Source organism: Fringilla coelebs (assembly GCF_963513975.1).
Source record: "Fringilla coelebs genome assembly, chromosome: 4".
NCBI lineage: Eukaryota > Metazoa > Chordata > Aves > Passeriformes > Fringillidae > Fringilla > Fringilla coelebs.
Genome location: NC_140032.1, coordinates 26,084,141 through 26,106,768, shown reverse-complemented (window position 1 = coordinate 26,106,768; position 22,628 = coordinate 26,084,141). Strand labels below are relative to the sequence as shown.

Below are 22,628 nucleotides of genomic sequence, written 5' to 3'. Positions count from 1 at the left end.
AGAAAAAAGACAGTTTTACCCTTAAGTATTTTTGAATATTATTGTTGTAGTAAATTTATTTGATGTGAAAAGATTACAAAACAAGTAAATGCAATGTTGACACCTCCATGGTGGAAAATACATGTTTCTTGTTGGAAGGAGGGTGCTTTCCAAGTTAATAGAAAAGATGATGTTCTCTCATGATGCGGCATCCACTGATGTGATGGTTTTATGAAATGTTTTGATTCTTTCAGGTTACTAATTTATTTAAGAATAGAAAATAGTTAACTGGTCTTGAAGTTATCTGCCTTTACTACAGAGGTAAAAGGTATATAAAAAAATGGTTAGCAACATTTTTGTGCTGGGGGCAATAGAGCATAAAACTGGAAGAAATTGCAGAATAATTAGGTGAAGTGTCAGATGATCTATCTTCTGAAATTATTTGGGATTAAAATATTATAATATTTTGAACTTTATGCTTTTTCTGAAGCCTTCTACCTTTTTAATGTGTTGAAATGATGCATTCAAATGTGTGTTTTCTTGTTATTTTGTAATAAGAATTTTTTTTAAACCACTTTACAGGTAGCCTTTTTTCTGGAATGAGTTTGAGGAAATTTGACTAAATTGCACTGACTTTTTTTAAAATAAAAATTGAAAAAATGAGATAGTAGAAGAGGGAAAGTGTGCACCAACAATTTCTGCCTCCAGTTATTAGACTTTATGGGGTTTTTTTTAATAGTGCTGTTCTGGAAACTGTCCACCTTGTGATCAAGTCTGCGGGCGGACTCTCGGCTGCAGAAATCACAAATGCCCTTCAGGCTGCCACAGAGGTAAGAACAGGTGAAGAATCCCTGTAGTGATGGAATATTGTTTATTTTTTGCCAAATTTAATGCCTGCATGACTGTGTTTAGTGCTTAATAAATTCTCTCCTTTGTTGCATGTGGGCTTTTTGTGGGGGCAGTGTGTTTGAAAGTGCTGGTTAGAACTTAAGGACTTACATATAGTGGCAACTTGAGTTTTTACCTGGTGATTTTGCTTAATACTTTTCCTCTGAAAATGCTTGTCTCCTTTCCAGTTGTGTAGTACAAAAGCCATGGCTTGACTTCATTTTCTCAATAATTCTGCATAACAATGTCCAAATGGATACTAGAAATGACTGTGGCTGATTGAGTCTGGACGGTTTTAAAAAATCCTAGAATGCAACATGTGGGCTTAAAATGAAAAAAAAAAAAGATGGAATTTGAATGTATATCGGTATCCTACTGGTGAAAGAGAATAAGAACTTGTTACTGACTAAGAAGGGTAACAAAAAAGTTTGCTTCTGAATCTAGTGACCTTGGTTAGAAATATGCTGGAAATGTGCAAAATTACCTTGCAGATTGCTTGGACATTTGCTTGGTAGGGGATTAAATTGGAATGACTGGAAAATTGTCTGCCCTCTCAGCAATTTTCCCCATAGAAGCTGCTGCCCTGCTGAAACAGCAGCCAAGTAGCCCCTGTAATTTTCCTTAGTATTCTGAAGTATAAATTGCAATGACTCAGGAAATAAATCACAACTTGTTCAGCAAGTCTTCCTTCTGAGGCAGTGACTCTTAGGAGGAGAGGATAGGTAAATGTGGTAGTTGTACCTGTTAACTTGCTATTAAATGTGTCACCACAAACTAGGAGTTTGGCTTTTCTCTGTATACTGTGCCCCATTTTCTCTTTACCTTTCCTTTTTTCTCCATCCCCTGTAGCTCTCCAAAATCTTGGAAATATGTAATTTTTTGTGTACTGTCAGAAGAAAACTGGTAACATTGCTTTTCCATGTTAGTTTGGTTGATAACTAAATTCTAGAATAAAATTCTGATTGGAAATCTAAAGAGCTTATGCTGTATTATAGGATAAGCTTTTATGCTGAATGATTGTTTATATTTGATGCTGCTGGCTAAAAGTGACAAAGATTTCTAGTGATTAATATGAAACAATAAAGCAAAGTCTGGAAGAAAACAAATGTGATCTTTGAGAATGTAAATAACAAATATATACAATTTGATGAGTAACTTATCAAAAGAGCATAATTGTCTATTTACTAACTAAAGTTGCATATAATGAAGGTAATCACTAATGATACCACGTGATAAATTGATTTTCTTTTCTAAATTCTCCGTTTTAACAAAATACAGTTTAGTACAGTTTGTAATATCTTCATAAATCTTTGAAAGTATTCCTAATAAAGGCAATTATTTTAATGTAGGAGTATTTATATTCATTTGTTTCTCCCTATATACCAATATTTTAATAGCTACTGAAAGTTATGATTAATTATTTTATCTTTAGTATGTAATACCAGGTCAGGGTAATTTTCCTATGAGCTGTCAGATTGCAGTGACCACTGATATTAAAGGAAATCAAAAAGATTTGCCTCCTAGAAAATAACTTCCCAGATGGGGTCCTTTAAAAGGCACCAAATCTCAGAATTTTTAGAGGTTGGTGATGATAAACACTTGGCCTTTAGCAGGGGTCCCTGAAAAAAGGTGACTTTATCTATTCTGTTTGTGGTTTGGGTTTTTTTCTTAGCTTCTTTTCTTAAATATTTATTGTGCTTGCTGAAATTTACAATGTGTTGCCAGGGAATAGAAATGTTTTGCTTCATACTGTAGTACATTATAATGCTTGATTTGAGAACTGTGTGCTCTCACCTTACCTTCAGGCTCTCTGAATCCCTGATGTCTGCCTTTCTGTATTTTGAAGAATGTAGTCAGTTGTCTTCCTTAATAGGATATTTAAGTGAATTGTAGACATATTAGCCACTCTGGGCAGTATAGCTTTAGACTTTCAGTTTATTTTGCAAACTAGCTGGAAAAGCTTGAGAAGTGGGCCCTTGGGAATCTCATGAGGTTTACCAGTCAGGTGCAAGGTGCTGCACCCCAGGGTTGGGGCAATCCCTGGTATCAATGCAGGCTGAGGGATGTAGAGATCCAGAGCAGCCCTGCTGAGAGGGTCTTGGGGGTACTGTGAGAGGCTGGACATGATCCAGCCACGTGCACTCCCAGCCCAGAAAGCCAAACGTGTCCTGGGCTGCATCCAGAGCCCTGTGGGCAGCAGGGGAGGGAGGTGATTCTGTCCCTCTGCTCTGGTGAGACCCCACTGGAGCACTGCATCCAGCTCTGGGGTCCCAGCACAGGAAGGACATGGACCTGCTGGAGTGAGTCCAGAGAAAGGCCACCAAGATGGTGGGAGGTAATGGAGCACCTCTCCTGTGAGGAAAGGTTGAGAGAATTGGGGTTGTGTAACTGGAGAAGATTGGCAGCCTTCCAGTCCCTGTGGTGGCCTACAAGAAAGATGGAGGGGGACTTTTTACAAGGACAGGCAGTGGCAGGACAAGGGGCAGGACAATTCTTTTGATGAAAAAAGAGTATGTTTAGATTAGATATTAGGAAGAGATTTTTACTGTGAGGGAGGTGAGGCATTGGAGCAGGTTGCCCAGAGGATTTTTGGATGCTCCATACCTGGCAGTGTTTTGAGGCTAGGTTGGGTGGGGCTTTTAGCAGTATGGTCTAGTGAAGTGTGTCCCTGCCCATGGCAGAGGGATTGAGTCTAGACCATCTTTAAGATCTCTTCCAACCCAAATGGTTCTATGTTTCTGTGCATGCTGATCACTATATTGTTATTTAACTTACTTTGCAATATGAAGACTGTAGTGCTTCCATCCTTTTCTCTTCACCAGCCTTTTGCCAGTGAGACATCTGCTTCTTGAAATGCTGCTTTTCAGATCCTGCTAGCAAGTCAGAATTGATTAAAAATTTTTGCTGTAAATATCTTCAGTTGCTTTCTTTAAAGCTTCAGATTGGAACATGATTAGTAAGCTAAAATCCCATGTCTTTGATTTTTTTAGAAGATTCATATTCTTGCTGTTAAATTGCTCAATAATAAAACTTAGCAGTTGGCACTTGGTGAAGAAATGGTGTGGGAGAGTTATGAATTAAAACAGATCTTTTACAGATACAGGTTTTTAAAATGCATCAGATTAGTAACTTTATAGAGATGGAGGACGTTTTCAAGGAAGCATTCACTTTACATAGACTGAACATTAATAGCATGCTAAATCTGCAAAACTTTATTGTACCAGTTTTTCAGTGTCCCTTTTTGAATTTAGATGAAAGATGACATTTCTTCATAGGTATGTAAGACTGAAATACAAATGAAAACATTGAAATGTTGTGTGATCCAAATAACTGGGCTTCTTTTTAAAATGTGATAGAGGGGTTATTTCTGACTTGCTTGGCACATTTTTAATATGTTTATTTTTAGGTAGTTGTAATCCATGTCCGGAGACTGTAGATGTGAAATGCAGTTGTGGAAAAACTGTCATTAAAGTGCCCTGTGGCAGAGAGCGCACCATCAAACCTCCCAAATGCAAGCAGCTGTGCAGGTCAGTATAGAAAGTGGGTCTGTTTTCTGTTGTTAAGTGGAGTTTAAACTGTTCTTAAAGAAAGTGGTAAAATATACCTTGAAAGCAAAAAATTGTTCATTATCTGATTACAGTTATTACTTCTCAGTCTTCTGAATCCTTGACCATGCAGATGGAGATTAGCAATAATGCGTCCTATCAGATACCTCTCTTACACTGAGGTTTCATAAGCAGCTTGCCTGCTTCATAGGGGAGGTTCTGTCTCACCAAGCTCTTCCAACTCTGTAGTCCTGCTCATTTCTTCAAGTCATCTCTGGTATGTTTTGAAGCACCTCAGTGAGGCAGTTTATCTAGAAAACTATGCTAGCAAAAGAAAAAGAGTATTTTCTGCTGGGGTGTAGCAAGATTATGTAGTGCAGAGTAGAATTAGGATTTAAACAGCTGTTTGAATATGTAAACCCAACTTTGATTTTTAATTTTATTTAGAATTCCTCTCTAGTTTTATTGTAGTGTTAACCACCTGCTGAAGGTGAGAAGTAAACTAATTTACAAAAAACACCAACAACTTGTTAATTTCAATTCTCTGTATGTTGAAGGTACTTGCCCAGTGACTGTAACTTTGTATTTCTTGCTGTCATATTGATTCATTCTTGGATTTTACTTCAGTCGGCCACCTACCTGTCACCATTCTACCCAGGAGAAACACTATTGTCACTTTGGGCGGTGCCCTCCGTGTCGCCAGCCCTGCCAGAAAACCTTAACGTGTGGCCATTTGTGCCCTGCTTCCTGCCACGACGAAGCACTTGTGAAGCAAACTGGCTTAGTAAGTAAACAGTGAAAAATGGTACATTATTTGTGGTTGGAGCAATGGGCATCAGTTTGACCTGAATCTTCTGTTTTGAGGTTTTTGGAGTTCAGAGTAAACACATAATCAAGCACAGAGGTAGATGTACTGCTCAGCATGATGCTAAGTGGTTCTAGTTCCTTTGTTGCAATCAAAGTAATTTTGTAATACATAATTGAATTGCTCAAAAAAATGATAAGATTCTTGTTGAAGTTGAATTAAAAACATTTAATTTCAGCTTTAAGCAATTGCTTTTAACATAAGGGAAAAAAAATTAAGTCTGGTATTTACAAAACCATCAAATTTTGCAGTTAGAAGTCAAAAAGTTAGAAGTCAGAAATTGGCAGTTTTTAACATAACGCTTGTTATGCACTGCATGATAGTAATAGAAGTAGCTTTATAATTTAAATATTTGCCTTTATTAACTGGTTAGAACTGTTTTACTGGTCTTTTTAATTTGGCTTGGTGCTTAATTTTTAGCACTAGGAGACACAGAACTTAATTTTCCTATCCCTAACCAGGCTAAGTATAAAACTAATTTTTTTGTCTATATGGGATGTGGAGATTTCCATTAGTAAAAAGCTAGTTACTAGAAAGTGAATTTTTTAGAATTGGAAAGGCTTTAGATTGTACATTTATTTATGGTCAAGCAGGTAGTTCCATTTATGTTTTGTATTCAGCTGGTGTCTTTTACTCTCAGCATCAGTCTGCAGGGCCTTGGGAGCAGCCAGCTGAGCCAGCCTTCATTCAGACTGCATTACCATGCCCTCCCTGTGAGGTTCCTATACCAGTGTAAGTATTGAAAATTAAAAAAAAGGCAAATTAAAAATAGAGATTTTATATTGAAAGATATTTTGTGTCCAAGAAGTTACCAGGGATATTTTTTTAAAAAACAACTGTTCTTCAGACTAGACCTCTGAAATAACTGAAAAATATGATGTATTAATAGAGGAAAAAGAAGATGCTATTTGGAACAAAAGCAGATTACTTTCTAAAAAGTAACTGATTTCATATACAACTATAATTAATTTACAATGAAACAAATTCTGAGATTTTCATTGTAAAACACAGCAATCCAACAGTTGTTGAAAAGGAGGAGGCATTGAGCTGAATAGATGGGTGATTTTCTTAGTTTGCACTTTTAAAATAGATTGCACTTATTTTTGTGTGAAAAGCACTGTTGCTGTTTGAAGTCCCCTAAACAAACATGCATTTTCTAAATCTTGATTTTTTTATTTTTTAATAGGGAGTGTTTTGGACAGCATGAGGTAAGTCATGGAAACTTCCCTGTGAAGTGAAATATGGCAGTTTTTCTACTTCCTAAGTCTGCAAAACAAAAGACATTAAAAAAAAGTAGATTTTTAATACATATTTTTAAATCAATGAAGTACCTTAACACAACAGCTTACATGTCAGAAGGTATTTTAGTGCCTTTCTGAAGAATGTATAACTATTTGACTTTGTGCAATTCATTGACAGAAATTTAAAATTCATGATTTATGTAGCTCCTTGTGTTTTCTTGCAGGTGTTTAAATTGTGTTTAAATGTTTTTTGGTGATATCTTATTAAATATTTATGCTTCTTTCCCCTCATTTTATAGTTAATATTCTCTCTCTGTCACACGCTCTTGAGTTCTATGAACTCCTGTGTATATTTTAAAAGGAGTAGGAATAAAATGTCATACAGGAAAATTCTCATGTGACTTGGATCTAAGCACACATGGATGAAATCAGACAGTATAGTACAAACTTCTTTAGTGTTAGTAACTAACTTATCTTTCTGGTGTGTAGCCTTCTCTAGTTTTAGATGAAGTTGCTGTCTGTTTTGGCTTACATGAGAAGAGAATCTAATTGATGCTTAAATAGCTGTCATCATTATTCACAATAATTTCTAAAAGTTATGAAATGTAAGATGAAGTATTTTTTCTTGATTTCAAAAGATGATTGCTAAACTAATTTTAAAAAAACATTTTGCTGTTATGGCTTTGTCTACTGGTATGTCTGGTATAAATTCACTGTTGAAACCTGACTAACTTATCAAAAAACGTAGGATCATTTTAAGCAAGTAAAAAATTGTAGAAAACACTAAATAAAGAGAAAAATGTTGAAGATACCTATTTTTTTTTCTTCCCTTTGACCTTTATTAATAATATCTTGATGTGTGTTGTAATGGTGCCTCAATTATATTTTGGTGACATTTTCAAATGTTGTTGCCAGTGTCCATGTAGCTGCAGCCTGTTGGGGCAGCACGTTCCTAACCCATCCAGGCTGTGAGTGCAGCTTTTCCACAGAGCTATTTTGCAGCTTGATGGTTGCTGAAGAAAATGTGTCCTGAAAGTGGATGAAAAGAACAACAGTGCTTCTCTGTTTGTTGCTGAAACAGATGGGCTTTGCTTTGTTTTTCTACAGTAAAACTTAGATATGTATCAGCCAGATTTTTATTGAGTCAGTGACATGGTTTTTGGTAGGACATACCGAATCTCACCCAAACTTCCCAAACACGAATTTATGTTAAACAAAATGCAAGCTGTGGTCAATAGACCCAGTCTATAATGTGATCTAGACAATGTAAAAGGATTTGGTCCTGTTCAGATGTACATGACTCTGAAGTTCATTCTTCCTCGTAGCAGAAGGACAGTATCAGTACACTTAAAAGAGAGAATAGTAACAGTTACTACATACTTATTACTACTTGTTTCAGAATAATTTAAAAAAAATCATTTTCTGTTGAGAACTAGTCTTGGCAAAATCATTCAGTGGCTTTGGGTCATGTTTTCTATATGGATTTGCAAAGAAATAAGGACAAATCCCTGTGAATCTACAGCTGACTTTAATTATTTCGAATTTTTGATGCTACATGGTGCTCTAGATGAACTGTTACTTCTGTCAGCCCGCAGAGGGCGGTGCTGCCTTCCTGCTGAAGTTCCCCCAGTGAAATTGTCTCCTATTTCAGATTTTGGTGGAAGTTATGGAAAAGAATGATTCATTAACGTATATAAGAAGTGTATTTTATTTGCAGTGGGTTTTGTGCTCATTGCTCATTTTTGTGTTGCTCTGAGATCTCTGGAAAGAAAAAAAAACCATGTAATGTCTGTTCACTGTTTTACAGCCACATTATTCCTGACAAATAATCTCAGCTCAAATTAATTTAATAATTTGTTAATAAGAGAAAACATATGTATTTAGGAGTGCTTCCCTCCAGTAGAAGGATCCAGCTCCTGAGGGGATTTTCACTGGGAAATGTGGACTGTTCACAAGTGACAAAAGTAGTAGCAATTTTCTTGAGCATACTTTTGCTGTGAGTAGGTGCTTATTGCTGTACTATGCTACTACTTATGTTGGACTATTGTTATACCTCCTATAATGGAAGAGATATAAAAAAGAAAGAAACTAGGAATGAAGCAAGCTGTAAAGTCTTCTTGTGTTTTATCAGGATGCCTGCTGACAACGTGTAGAAGAGAGAATAAAAGCAAATGCCTTAGGACTTGTATAACAAACAAATCTACTGTCTAATTTTTTAATATTTGGACAGTAATTTTAATTTGTGTAGATATTGGAGTTGTTTTTTTGTTAGGAAGGTTGTGTATGGGCTTGTTTTTTCTATTTTTTTCTCTTTGGTATTTAGTTTAGGAAGTATTTTTAAGGGGTTGATTTAGTTTGAGCTCTTACATGTTCTGGCATTTAGAACAAGCAATTTATCACTTAAGAACAGACTTAAAATTACTTTTCAGATTATGTAATTAGATAAAATCTGTGCTTAGTGGAGGTATGATTCTACGTGATGTTTAAGCTAAAAGAACATTTTTTTTATCTGAAGTCTACAGCCTTCTCTTAAATAATTTTACATATATTTAGAAAAATAAATAACTCATTATTCTTCCATTTGTAAGCTCTTAAAAGTAGCTCTCAATTTTGTTTCAGGTTGTGTGTCAGAAAAAATCACCTATCAACAGTTGGTGCCATCTCAAAAAAGAAATCTTGATGTTCTTTTAACTGTTATATACATTGGAATTTCATAGCAGTAGTACACATTTACTGTTTTAAAATATTTTAAAGTGAAGTTATTCTAAATCTCTTTTTTATGGGAAGCATACATTAAAGCTGATGCAAGGTAAATTATGACAATGAAGGAAATCTTTACTGACTATGATAACAATTTATCTGCTGTGTGTGATTTTCTTCTAGTTGCTACATTTCATTAAATGTTCTAGAGGAAAGAAAATGCTCTGGTATTGCTTCCTTGTAAATATCCTGTATCAGGCTGGGCTTGATATATCATTGAACTCTCTTTCTTCCTGGGTGTTTCTTTTTTCCTTTTGGTAGGAATTTAATGGTATGTTTTAATATTCAAAGTGGGTTTTAGTTTGATTTGTTCATAGGAGGAAGACCATTACTCTACCTCTAGGTAAAATTTAATGTGAAACTTAATGAGATTCTTCTTTGTGGCTAAACCCCTTATAAAGGTTTCCAGAATTTCCTTGCCATGTTGATTTTTATTTTCATATTCTAATTGATTTATCTGTTAATTGCTTTTATGCATTTGGGAGATTTCCCAAAATCCTAGAAAGCTTTTGAAAGTTGTCATGTGTTTTTTCCTTTCCTTTCTTTCCTTGTCCTGTAGAAGACCTGTAGTCTGAAAATATTGCCTTCTTTTTCTTTTTTTTTCCCCCATTCAGCATTCATAAAATACTTATGGTTCTCATCTGCCTTCTTCATTCTTCAGCTCATCAGCCTCCTGGAGTTTGTGGCTATTTTGATCTTTGTCTTTTTATTAAGAATTCCAGCCCTCATTTAACCATTTCAGAAACTCATTCCAACTGTAGGAAGTAAAACTTTACTTACTTAGCTGGACTTATTACTTAGATCTATAGCAGAGAAATGGAGAAAAAAAAAACCAATGTAGGTTTAAATCAATTGAAAATTTTCAATTTTTGGCTACGGTGTCAGTTGATTCCAGGAGATTGTCATATCGTGCTGAAGCTCTGCTGGATGCAGCCAGAGGGCTGGAATGTTTCCTCTAGTCAGGCCTCTGAAAGCTGCCATTGTTGCCTGGCTGACTGGTGTGCTTCACCAGTCTTGCCTTTGTTTAACAGTGCTTCTCATCTGTGTACTTGAGCAATGCTACTGGGAGGCATGCTCCACTTCTGCCCAAGTGCTTGGCTGTAACTGGAGCTAGTGGTTGTGTCCTTATTGGTGGAAGACTAACTCCTGGTAACAAGTCTCACCAGCATTATGGAACAGCTAGAGCTAATTGCTGTTGTTGCCCTGATCTGCTGTCACTGTCTGAGCCACTGCAGAAGCATAGTCATAAAAAACTGAGTGGCAGTAGGGGAGAAAGGAAAGGTAGAGAAGTGAGCGGAATGTAATGATTAACACATTTCTTTTTTTCCATTCTTTTATCTTTAACATCATTTGACTACTTACATTGCTACTGAAAGGATGTTGTGCTCTGGGGAGGGAGATTAGGAACATTAAAAGCTTTGGTAATTGGTAAGTGCATTCTGGGTAGGGTACCAGTCTCTGCTTCAGACCTGCTGCTTGTTGGCTTTTCCTCCTTTGGTCGCCAGAAGCGTCCATCAGGGACAGAGCAGGATGTTTGCAAGGGGCAGTAGGAACCAGGTGTGGTTGTTGTATTAGTGCTTTAGCCAGCATTAGCTTCTGCTCTGACACAGGGGTGTGAAAGTGGTTGGATGTGATGGCCTCAAGATTTTCTCCTGTGTATGCCATGCTTGATGTTCAGCCTGCCATGCAGACTTCACTTCAGTCTTGGTGAGTCAGGATGATCAGGGGAGTTCAGAAGTCTTGTGAATGAACTGGATTTAGAAGTGATGTAGTGGAGTAGTATTTTTTGAGTGAAGCCCAGAAAAATTATATAGGCAAGTGGATTTAAATTGTATTTGTGTGATTGAGGGAGATAACATGGACAGTGCTGAAGGGAGGCTGTCCCTCATTCTGCCCTGTGGGGTCATCTCTCTTCTTTCTTTTCAGTTCCTGTGTTCACCTGTTTGTATGGCCAGTCCACTGGCAAAAGACAAGAAACGTTTTTCTCTTGATTCCTTTTCTTCCATTTTGATTATTTGAATCATCTTTCTGTAAAGAGGAATGTGTGGTAGGACTTGTTCGAAGTGGTAGGAGAGGGCTGTGAGGGCTGTAGAGTTTGAGGAGAGAAAAGGAATGGGTACCCTACAAAGCAGTTTGTTCAACCGCAGTTGCAACATAAAATCACACCCTTTAGTCAAAGTGAGTTATGTCACATTAGCCTCTTGTGTAATAACATCACAAATAGTTTGTTTTTCTCTGAGAAATGACATGAAATTAAGAAAAAAAAAGAATTTTTTTGACAGCATCATAGAAAACTTAATTTTTTTTGTATGAGTATTATATAATGGTTGGAAAATGCCAACAGCGAGTTTCCTCTAATCCTTTTGTATGGAGGGACTTGTACTATTCAACTTTAGGCAAGTAACCTAGTTAGGAGTTTACACTGGTTTCAGTACCAGTGAAGAGTAATGGCTTTTAAGTAGATGCTCTGAAGGTTTCTGCAGAGTTCTATTAACTGGAGTGTTGACCTCAAATTGGAAAGTACAAATGTGACATAAGATGTTAAAAACTTAGTCCTGTTATGGAGCTATTTCTGCTTCTCCTTACCTCTCCCGGGAGTTATATTTGATGTAGTCAGTATTCGCTTTTTAGAATTTCTGGCTTCCAGTTTGTTTTCTGTTTTTCAGACTGTAAAATATTTTTGATTTATGGTGACCATAACACAATTAGCCCTGTGAAAGCAAACTGTTACTGTCTTTCGCAATAATAGTAAAACACCCTAGGAATCTTTAATGGAACACGAGTGCAATTGAGAAAGACGGAGCAAATAACGCTAAAAGATTTGAGCGCATAATGTTCTCTCAAAAAGAAAGGGAAACTATGCTGCAAAAGTTAGCTAGTTTAATGAAGTGTGCTTTTTTCCTGTTACAGTGTAAAACAAATTTGTATGAATGCATTGTTATGTGGACATGAACCCAAATGATGCTTAAAAAATCAAATAGAGTTTCTCTGGTGTTTTTTTTTTTCAAAGGAGAACCAAAGCTTCTCTGTAATAACCCTGTGTCTTTGTGTGTGTAAATACATCTTTCTCACATGGTACATATGTGCAATGTTTTTATATATATCCCACCTGCATATCTATATATTTACTTATTTTTAACTTTTAGGTTAGTCCGTTACCATGTCACTCTGCAAATCCCTACTCATGTAAGAGATTTTGTGGGCGGCTTCTTGATTGTCAGAATCATACCTGTGTGAAAGAATGTCATCGTGTTACTAAATCGAACAGTAGTGCAGATGGAGAGAAGGTAGGTTAATTTCTTTCTTGCTTTTGTTCTTGTATATTTTTTGTATTTTATATGGAAATTGTCTTCAGTTTTACTTGGAAAATAAGGAATTTGCAGCTGGAAGGTAAAGATCTATTCTGGATCCCACTGGGAGACTTGCATGTGTGCTGTTCCCATTGATGCTGTGACAGTTAGCTAATCTATATTTCCTTAGACTAGCAATCTGAGACAATACTACATTTTTTGCAAATTCTTTAACTTTGTTTTGGGATGACATTACTTTGAATTCATCAGAACTTTAACACCCTAGAGAAGTCTCTTCTGAAGTTACTATTTGTAACTGTCAAGATCAAGGGGAGCTACTCATAATCCCTGTCCACAAATGCACTTGCAATCTGCTGGGGAACCTATTTACTGAGGAGATCTTAAATGAGTTGAGGAGGCTGGGACACCTTTAGGAGAGCACTGGAAATGTTGCAGAACTGCTGAAAACTTTTCAAAGTACTGGGATGATAGTTTCTAGTAGACATTAATAAACATGAATATGTCATTTATGCAGTTAAGTTGCAGGTGTTAACTGCTGAAGATAATGTGAAACAAGAGTATAAAACTTAAAATTGTTCAAGTTATGAGCAGTCAGAGCCACATATATATGTTTTATAGTTTGGGAGAGTCATGATTTGGAGGAAAACAGCTTCTCAAGTTTTTTTTAAGCATTACTTTAGAAAAAGTTGCAGCATGGGCAGTCTGGCCATTTAGAAAACAGAGCAGCATTTATTTGGGTATAAAGCAGGAATGTTGTATTTTAACTAGCTTACATTTAACTTAAATAGCATAATGTCCTGGAAGTGATGGTGTTGTCATTTAATAACTCTATATTGTAGCTAACACATTAATCTATGATTGTGGAAATTTTGTGTGAGAAGTATGGGCTGTTAGTGCAACTGGTGGAGCAGTAACTTGCAGCAACAGAGTGACATCAGGAAATAGTGAGAGTGACAGCTAAGCATCCCCAGTTCTGACTATAAGAGGCTGCCTGCCTGCTGCTTCAGTTAAGCCAATTAAAGTGTGAATGAGTCAGGACTATTCCTAGCTCCATTTTGAACGAGGCAGTACATTCTAGAAGAATGGGAGTCTGTGTACCTGCAAAGCATGGGTAAATCTAATGTCTCAATTTTCTTCAATTCTTATGAACTCAAGTTGGTGTTGACCTTTAGAGCTTTTGTTCTCTTGTTTTGGTAGACTAAATGTAGTCAGGGCTGATTAAATTTCTGCCTTATATGTCTGAGTAGTGATTTTTCTGTCTGGAATTTCAGTTTGTTCTGCATGTTGTGTTAGAAAAATGTTGCAGAAAGGCCAGCTGTTTACTTTTACCTACTGTTAAATGTTATAAGACAGTTTTCTAAATGGTTTTAGTTGCTGTTGTTTTTCTTAGATTTGAATTTTTGGGAGTTAAGATTTGTAAACAATCATTGTACAAAGGTTTCTTTTTAAACTTCAGCAAAAATTATTCATCTATAGAAGGAGAAGGAAAGGGGACCGGGGAAAAACTGTTAAAACCTGAAAATTCTTATGCTGTTATTTTGAACAGCATAAAGTAGAACACTGGTGTTTGAAAAGTCCTTTTGGGGAAGCTTTTTGTAGCTTCATTCCTGGATAAATTTGCTTTACTTTGGCTGACTTCTTGGAAACTAAACATTGAATGTGATAGTGGGCCTTAAATATTGTGTTGTGTAGGTTCAGTTGATAAGTCATGTCAATCTGTCTGGGTCTATTTGGTCGCAGGCTGGGGTTCTGGAAGTGTTGTTAAGAATTTGAGTAGAAATGAAGCTTTATTTACTGTGCTGTTCATCACCTTGTGCTGGTGATCGCATCACCTGGATTGAGAGTGACATCACAGCTCTGGTAACTTTTGTAGTCTGTGGAGTAGAAGCAAGACCTTAGGCAGTTCCTAGGATATTCCCAGGTTAATATTCCTTTTTGGAAGATTATACAGAATATCATATGTGTATGGAAATGGAATGACTTAAAGTTTGCTTCTTAAAATCAAGCAAACCAATCCCTCCACCCCTGTATTAGTGGGTAGTATGTAATGACTCAAGAATTACAAGAACATGGTGAGTGGTTTAAGTTGGTTTTGAATATGTAATGACTTATTTTTCTAACAGTTTTCCTTAGAGAATTAACAGGGGTTATGGTCACTTTCCAACACCCTAATATTAAGGAGGTTCTTTTATGCCCAGGAGAGAAAACAGAATTCTCTTTGACTGACAAACAGTGGCATTTCTGTTTTTTTCTTAAAAAAACATATTTTAATAATTACTCTTGCTTGTGAAATATCTTACTGAATAGCTTGATTCTCATAGCAAAAACACCCCAACTCCTTCTTCTGTGTAACAGGTCATTAATGACACCCCACAAAACAAATACTTGGCATCTTCTTTAGTACTTTGTTTTAATTTTGTTAGGCGGGTCCAGAATGTTCGCAGTGTGAAGAGGAGTGCACCAAGCCCCGGCCAGCTGGCTGTCCTCACCGATGTGTTCTGCCCTGTCATCCTGGTGATTGCCCATCATGTCTCCAGATGCTTAAAATAAAGTGTCACTGCAAACTATCAGTACTGTATATTGAATGCTTGTAAGTGTCAGAACACAACCCAGCTTTTCATTTGAATGCTATTAACTGGAAGTAATTTGAAATGTGTGGGGATGGGAGCTGCTCTTATGGCAATTTATAAAATTTCTCTTGATTATAATTTCTAAGATATTTTTTTTTCCTATTTAAATTTTGCAAGTATTTTATTGTGTATTACTGCTAAAATTACTATAAATGAATGGAGTCTCATGAACAGAAATTGTTTTTATAATATAGATAATCCTTTGAATTATGCAAATATAATGTAATCTACATAAAATTTTTCTGTATGTGCTTCTTTTAGAGTATGTGAAGAGGAATTTTATACAAGTATTAGAATGAATGTAGTTAGTCGAAAAGATCTTTGTCTTTGCAGTTAATGTCTTATAATTTCAAGCTGTTTTAATTGAAAAACTGCTTAGTCTTTCAATTTGTGCACATTTTTAATAATTTGTGTGTGTGAATGGATTTTAAGCTAGACTTCACGAAATATAAGTTGGAACTTGGGGATTGTTCTGAAAATATTAATCATATGCAAGTATATTTTTCTTCATTTTCTTCAAAGTACGTTAAGTCCTCTAAATTTATGTGGGTTTGTCTGTAAAACAGGGCAGTTTATATTAGTCACACAGGATGTAGACAAATGAGTCTGCTTTTATTTACAGTGAAATATAGTGAAAATACACCCCTAATTGCATTGACTTCAGATGTTTTTCAATTGTTTGGGTTTTTTTTTTAAACACAAATACATCTTTCCTTTTACAGAAAACTAACATGTGCTGATGTAAAAGAAAAGGAGCTTCTTATTTCCTGCAGAAATCAGTGTCCAAAAGAGGTAAGCTATATTACCAAAGAAATACTTCAGTTGTTGGGTATGTGGCAGTTTGTGAATATAGGCCAAGCAAACTAGAGAAGCATAGTCTAAATGAATATGTTAAATTATAGATGTGAAGGTGTTTAGTGAACTGTACTTGAAGGACATTTATTAATATATTCCTGCCAACTTGGAGGGTTGTATTAAAGCAACAGAGATTTGTCTCCAAGGCACTAATGGCTTGGATGTTTAAACACACAGATGAGGTTTAATGTGGAAGAGTATGTCCTCTTACATGGTTAAAAACTGGTCATCAATTTATATCTCATAAATGATAAGATGCTGTTTGATTAGGAAAAATGGTAAGAATTGTGCTTGCTATTCTCATGTAAGTGCAGGTTTAGAATCTCTGTCTGTGTAATTTGGAGGCTAAGGGATTTTTTTCTTAATAAATGAGATGAGATAATAATTTCCTGGTGTATTAGTGAAATATATGTTAAGTAGTGTAAAATAGAAGACAAGCCAGTTAGTATCTGCTGTATCTGGGTGCATTTAAAGGTTTGCTGTGAAGAAGAGAAGAATAATATCCTTACTACATGATACTTAGGCTATGAGCCAGTAGCATCAGTAAAGAAAATTCCTGTTCAATACTATGTTTAAGTTACAAAGCTACCGAATTTTCATCAGAAGCAGCTTAGAAGTGTTCCAGGATGTCTCTTGCCACAGTGTTACCCACAACTGGATGTGAGGGATGAGCCAAAGGACTTTGTCCTTGTCCCTCCCAGTGCTGCAATTGTGTGCTGCTTGTGTGCTTTCAGAAACCCTTTTGTTACTTGCTATTTTATGTTTGTTCCTTAGTTATCATTAGTTGTGCTGAGAGTGACAGCTCTTTCTTCTTACACATTTTCTAACCCTCCATTTCCCACTGGAGGGTTAGAAAATGTGTAAAGTGGAAAAGTAGGAATTTCATTATCATCCAGTGTCAGAAATTTCAAATTTGAGTCCTTGTCTTTATTAGAAAACTTTTTTTTATTATTTTGATTAAATACAAAAATTTACAAGATTTCTCCTGCTTTCCCAACAGTGTCTGATCCTCTGCTTTTCAGACAAGATTGGGTTAACCCCAACAGGAAGGCTGTGCTCTGTACATACTTGTGTTTTCTGCTTTTTGCCCTTGTATATGCCTATCTGGTGGATTTTTTTTCTGTACATGAATGTTTCTGTCACAATTTTCTCATCTGGATGTCTGAAAACTCACTGCCTGGTGGCAGAACACTTTGAGATATTACTTAATTGTCCATTTATCTCTTAATTTTTTCCTTTCATGTATTTCTCTGTTCCTTTGGTTTTATTTGCTCCATGACTTCCTTCTCTGTATTTTTAAGAGTGCTTACAATCTCTTATCATGAACTATATGTTCTGTACTTCAGCGTCTCTTCAAAGAATCTTTTGTTTCTCGTAGCTCATCTTTGATTAATATAACTCTTGTGATTTTTTCTGAATGTATTCCCCAGACTTAGTCTGGGATTGAAAATCCACCTAGCAGTGGTCCTAAACTCCAGCTTGCAGTTCAGAATTGCCCTGTTCCACAGATAATGTCTTTTTTACTTAGTTTGGTGGGATGTGATATAAGGACTACAGCAACAGAATTTATGTTAGTTTTATGAAGCAGTTCTAAAATTATTGCTCCTATAAATGCTTTGGAAAATAAGGGTTTTTTTCCAGCTTCTGCTGTCCAGAGCATTGTTTTACTGTAATTGATGATGGAAAAATGCATGTTCTTCCTTTCCTGTGTGCTAGCTCTAGCACTTACTGTCTTTCTTGAAATACAGAAATTAGCTATTAGTACCTTCTTGCTTCACGTAGTTCATATCTTTGTGTTACACTTCCTCCTACTTTCTTCAGATTCTACTTTGGTAACTACATGGGTACTGTATGGGGTTTTTACTATTTTTTTGTCTAAAAAATCTGTTCAATTTCTCTGAACAGTTCTAGGGATGTTTTGTCTCTGTTTTATAAACAAAACACATCTCTGCAGCTTTGAGGAAACGAGATACCTGTATCATAACACAAACTATACTCATAGTTCTCTTTTAAAGGAATCATCAATAAACACAATTTCAAGGGGCAGCTTTAGTAGACACCACCCTGCCACTCCTACTACCACCTCTCCCCAGCAAATACAGGCCAAGCTCAGTTGTTTTTAAGTTTTTGTCTTGTGAGACAAGAACTTACAACTTGGCCAGCGATAAGTTGTATATGACTAGTGAATTTAGAGCATTTACAGACTGCAGATCTAAAATGTCTGCCCAAAACTGGTTTGTAAGTGTTTTTGTGTGTAGTTCTGGAAGCCTCAAGTAAATTTCAAATTAGTGTCTCTTGAGAATTTTGTTATTCCATATCAGAAGCTGGCATCGAGTCATTCACAGAGCTCAGTGAAGTTGATGTTTCCTATAAATCAGTGTGCACTATCACTTCTAGCTTACCATAGTGCAACTTAGGTTCAATAGAATGAAGTATTTTACTGCAGTTGTCACTTTGAGATGTTTTTGGTTAATGGAAATGGCAGTAGACAAAATTAGTAGACAGTGGTAGGACAGTTACCACATTTGTTTTACGGTTGCTGTGGTGCATTTGGGGATAAAAAAAACCAATTATATTGTCTGGTCCTTTGCAAAAATGCTACAGAAACTTGAAAAATTTGAGAAGTTCCCTGCTCTTCTTTTGGCTATGGCAGTATATAACTAAAAAAGTAACTTCCAGCATTGCATAGTACAGCTGACGTTTCCTTTCTGCTTTAGGGAGAAGCAGTGTCTTTAGTGCTGCAACAGCTGTTAAATGAGAGATATTTTAATTAAAAAGTTAATTATTTTGTTTGGTAGTAGTAACAAGATATCCTGTTAAAGGAAATATAGCTTTATTTTTTTCTTAATCAGGGTGATTAAATTCTTACGATCATGCTTGCAGATGCTTTGAGACAATTCTTACATAGAAATTTTAAGTCCATCATTTTTCATTGTCTGGGTTTTCCTGTTAGTATTTGTAAATCTGTATTTAATACTTTATTCCATGCAGTTACTATTTTTTGACAAAATAGCCATACTTTGTAGTTTTACTGTGCACTTTGCTTTTGTCTTGATGTGAAATACATGACTCCATTATGATAAATCTTTTTGGGTTTTTTAATGCATTGAACCTATTAAACATTCTGGAAATAAAATTTAATTCTGCAAATGTTTGTGGATTGGAAAAATTTAGTTTTGTCTTTGGAAGTGATAAAATTCTCTTTTGTACATAGCTTTTGGGATCAGTGCTCAAAAGTGCTGTTTTCTTTAGTACCAGGCTGTTTTTTGTATTATCAGATTTGTATTAACTAGTTGTGTTTACTGCTTTCTGTTGGAGTTCACTTAAACCTCCGTAAGTGTTGACTGAGTTTGTCATCATCAGGTATAATGTTAAGACATAAATGCACTGCCTATGGAAAAAATATTTGTAGGACATTTTTTTTTTTTTTTTTTTTTTTTCCCCAGAATTAAATCACTTATTTTAATGGCCTTGTCATATCAAACATAAAGTCTGTCCAATTTGGGCTTTAGTCCAGAAGCTATTGACAAGAGATTTTGTACATTGTCCCCCCAAAGGGGACACACACTTTGAGCACCAAGTAGTTCAGCACTGACACTTAAAAACAAGAAAAAAAAAATCCTTTTCCATTACATTTTTTATCCAGCAGAAGCAGCAGAATGATTGCTTTCGTTTTCTGGGATCATGGGGAAATGTTGTTTTGCCATTCATTGCACAGCTTCTCTTGACTTTTTTTTTAGTGTTGTTTTTTTCAGTGGAGGGAGTAAGAAGAAAGTTCCCCGCACAGAGATATAGGACTAGAAAAAAGCTGGAAGGGAAACTTAAGTGTGTGCATTTGCTTTTCAGTATTGGATTAAACATACTCCTGTGCTATAAATATTTTGGTCTAATGGTGTCTAAGAATTTTATTGCAGTAGCACTTAGAGGACAAGGTGAGGGTTACTGTCTTGAATTTGCAGCTCTGACATGTCAGTTAGGACACGACTGTTTGGGCTTTGACACTATTAATGAAAATTTGCCTAATTATTATGGAAGAGTAAGCTGGAAGTAATAGTTCTAGCCATGGCTTGTTCTAGCCAGCATGAGTGACTTGCAGGTGAGACTAGATGGAGTTATTATTATTGTCTGATGCTGTTGTGTAGGGAGCCAGGAGGCAGTGTTCATGCAGCAGCAAATTGGTTTTGCAGAGACTGTAGTCAGTTGTGAGGTGACTCGGCCATTAGCTTCCACATTCTGGATGGTCGTCTTGCCTTGTTAGCATACAAAGCTTAGACAAGGTTCTCCCCTCATATTTTCAAAATGAGGCAAAATAATTTTTTGATTTCAGGAAAAAATATTTGGTGATGATCAGTTGTGCCTGAAAAAAACGTAGATTCCTTCTTTGATAAGGTGACCAATTTATATATTTTTCCCTCCGGAAATAATGAATAGGTGAGATCTGCTGCATATGGCTTCAGCTGAATGAGTGAGTCAATGCTACTTAGTGACTATCTAGTTCAGATACAGGAGAGGGTTAATACCAGCGTTAATACCAGCATGAAGGTGGCTAAAAGAAACAACTGTTTTTTATTATCTTTTGAAAAAACCACCCAACTTCCTCTCCCAAAACAACATCAAAACTAAAGAAAAAGATGGAGCAAGAGATATTAACAATAAGGAAGATTTTCCAAGGACTGAACTGACTCTTAACTTTGCATTGTTTTCAGTAATGACCTTGGCAGTGAAAACATGGTAATTTTCTGATGAAAAGTTGTGGGGTGTTGTCAGTGAATGAGAATTGAGGAAGGGCATCTGTAGAACACATGTATTGGGGTCATGTTATTAAATACAGAAAAAAAGCCCGAAACCATAAGACCATACACGTGAAACTTACAATAAACTCCCAGGAAACAGCAGATATTCTTATTTTCACAGCATGATTAGCTGGAGAGAAATGCGATGAGAGATGAAGATGTTTTGGGGAATGTACTCTACTAAGAATGAGGCACAATCAAGGCATTGTACAAAGTCCTTCTTGCTGAGATGTCACTTGAAATATTACATGCAGTTCTGGCTGTGTATTCAAGAAACATTGATTGAACATAGTCGAAATTCAATTAAGGCAATACTATGGTAATAAAGAGCTTTTTAAGAAAAGACAGAAGTACTTCAATATGAGGATAAGAACTGCAGCTTGACTAGCTAGAACAAACCTAGGAAACTCAAAAAAATCTCTTATATCTTGTCGTGACCTCATGGAGCACCCTCCTTAGTGAAACAGTAGAATAGGCTCAGAATGGGGGACTGTTTCCACAGTAGGTGTTCATCCAGTCCTGGAAGGATATATGAGGTACCTGCCTCTAGGAGGACTGGATTTCAGGACAGAACATGGTGAGGTAAAGGTTCCTTCTAGTCCTGTATGAGATGTGCTGAAACAATAACTAAGAAACTGAGCTGAAAGCACAAAGAATCTATCTATAAATGGCTTGTGCCTGTCATGGACATGAAGATGTGAATGTGTTCCTTAATTTTACTCTGAAAGATTCATATTCTGTTTAGATGTGTGTGTCATGATACTAGCTCAGATGTTGTGCCAGTTCCAATGGACTTCTGAGAACCCAGACTTACTAATCAAAGTTGTACCCACCTGGGTTTGATACTTACTGTTTTCATTCTTGTGGATGAAGTGATGTAGTATGTATACATTTTGAATTTTTAATAAATGTGAAAAACGTATCTTAAAATTGTAAGTCTTAGAGCATTTTCCAATTTGTGTTAATCCCTTGATGACAGTGAAGAGGTGAAATTTCACTTTTGATAAAGAACACTGTCTAATGCTATTTTAACCACATGGGGAGCTTTAAAGCTCTCTATAAGTAAGTTGCTTAGATGTCTTCTGTGAGATTCTATCTTTGGTTATTAACAGTATTGGGTTATGTAATTGAGAATGAAAAATTGTTACTGTGAAGACTTCTTGTGAGCAAAGGATATTTTTAGTCAAGTTATTAACAATGATAAAAATCTGTTTACTTTCCTGACATATTTTATCTAATGCAATGCTGGGAGCACTGCTACATTCTTATCAATCAGCATACTTAAATTAGTAACTCAATTCTTACACAGTAAATGAGCGATAATATTTTCTTTGTAAGTTAAAAATTCCACTGGCAGTAAAAAATGTCTATCTTTCAGATGGCAGAAATAGGATAATCTGCCAAATGCTGAAATTTAGGATTTTGTGAAATTATTTTTGACATGATAAGAATTTTGGTGACCTTTATTTGACTTTTGCCTAGTTCAGATAATGCTTGAACAGAAGATTTCTTCTGCGGTCTTTTTGCTTCTGATTCTTTCCTCTTCCTGTATTACTCCATCTAATCTGCAAGTAGCTACAGTACACATAATTTCAGTTTTCAGGGTTTTTTTAGCTTATCCATTTGTATTCCCCCAGCACAGAGATAGCTAGGGTGATTGTTGTATACATTACTGTGGAAATTGCTGTTTTTGAAACATGTGAAAGGAGAAATTGTCTTCTAATGAAGCTGTGTCAATAAAAGAGAAATCATCCTACAGGA

At 35.9% G+C, this 22,628-nt stretch overlaps 1 protein-coding gene across 2 annotated transcripts in view; it reads left to right on the top strand.

The window, feature by feature from the left end:
- The window catches only part of NFXL1 (nuclear transcription factor, X-box binding like 1), a 44,985-nt gene that overhangs the window by 9,706 nt on the left and 12,651 nt on the right, over positions 1-22,628 (top strand). For both annotated transcript variants that reach the window (XM_084204911.1, XM_084204910.1), the window contains exons 11-18: positions 719-809; positions 4,274-4,394; positions 5,040-5,196; positions 5,918-6,009; positions 6,464-6,485; positions 12,425-12,565; positions 15,013-15,179; positions 15,942-16,011. In XM_084204911.1, the coding sequence (XP_084061037.1) occupies positions 719-809; positions 4,274-4,394; positions 5,040-5,196; positions 5,918-6,009; positions 6,464-6,485; positions 12,425-12,565; positions 15,013-15,179; positions 15,942-16,011 (861 nt within the window). The remainder of the gene's footprint in view (positions 1-718; positions 810-4,273; positions 4,395-5,039; positions 5,197-5,917; positions 6,010-6,463; positions 6,486-12,424; positions 12,566-15,012; positions 15,180-15,941; positions 16,012-22,628) is intronic.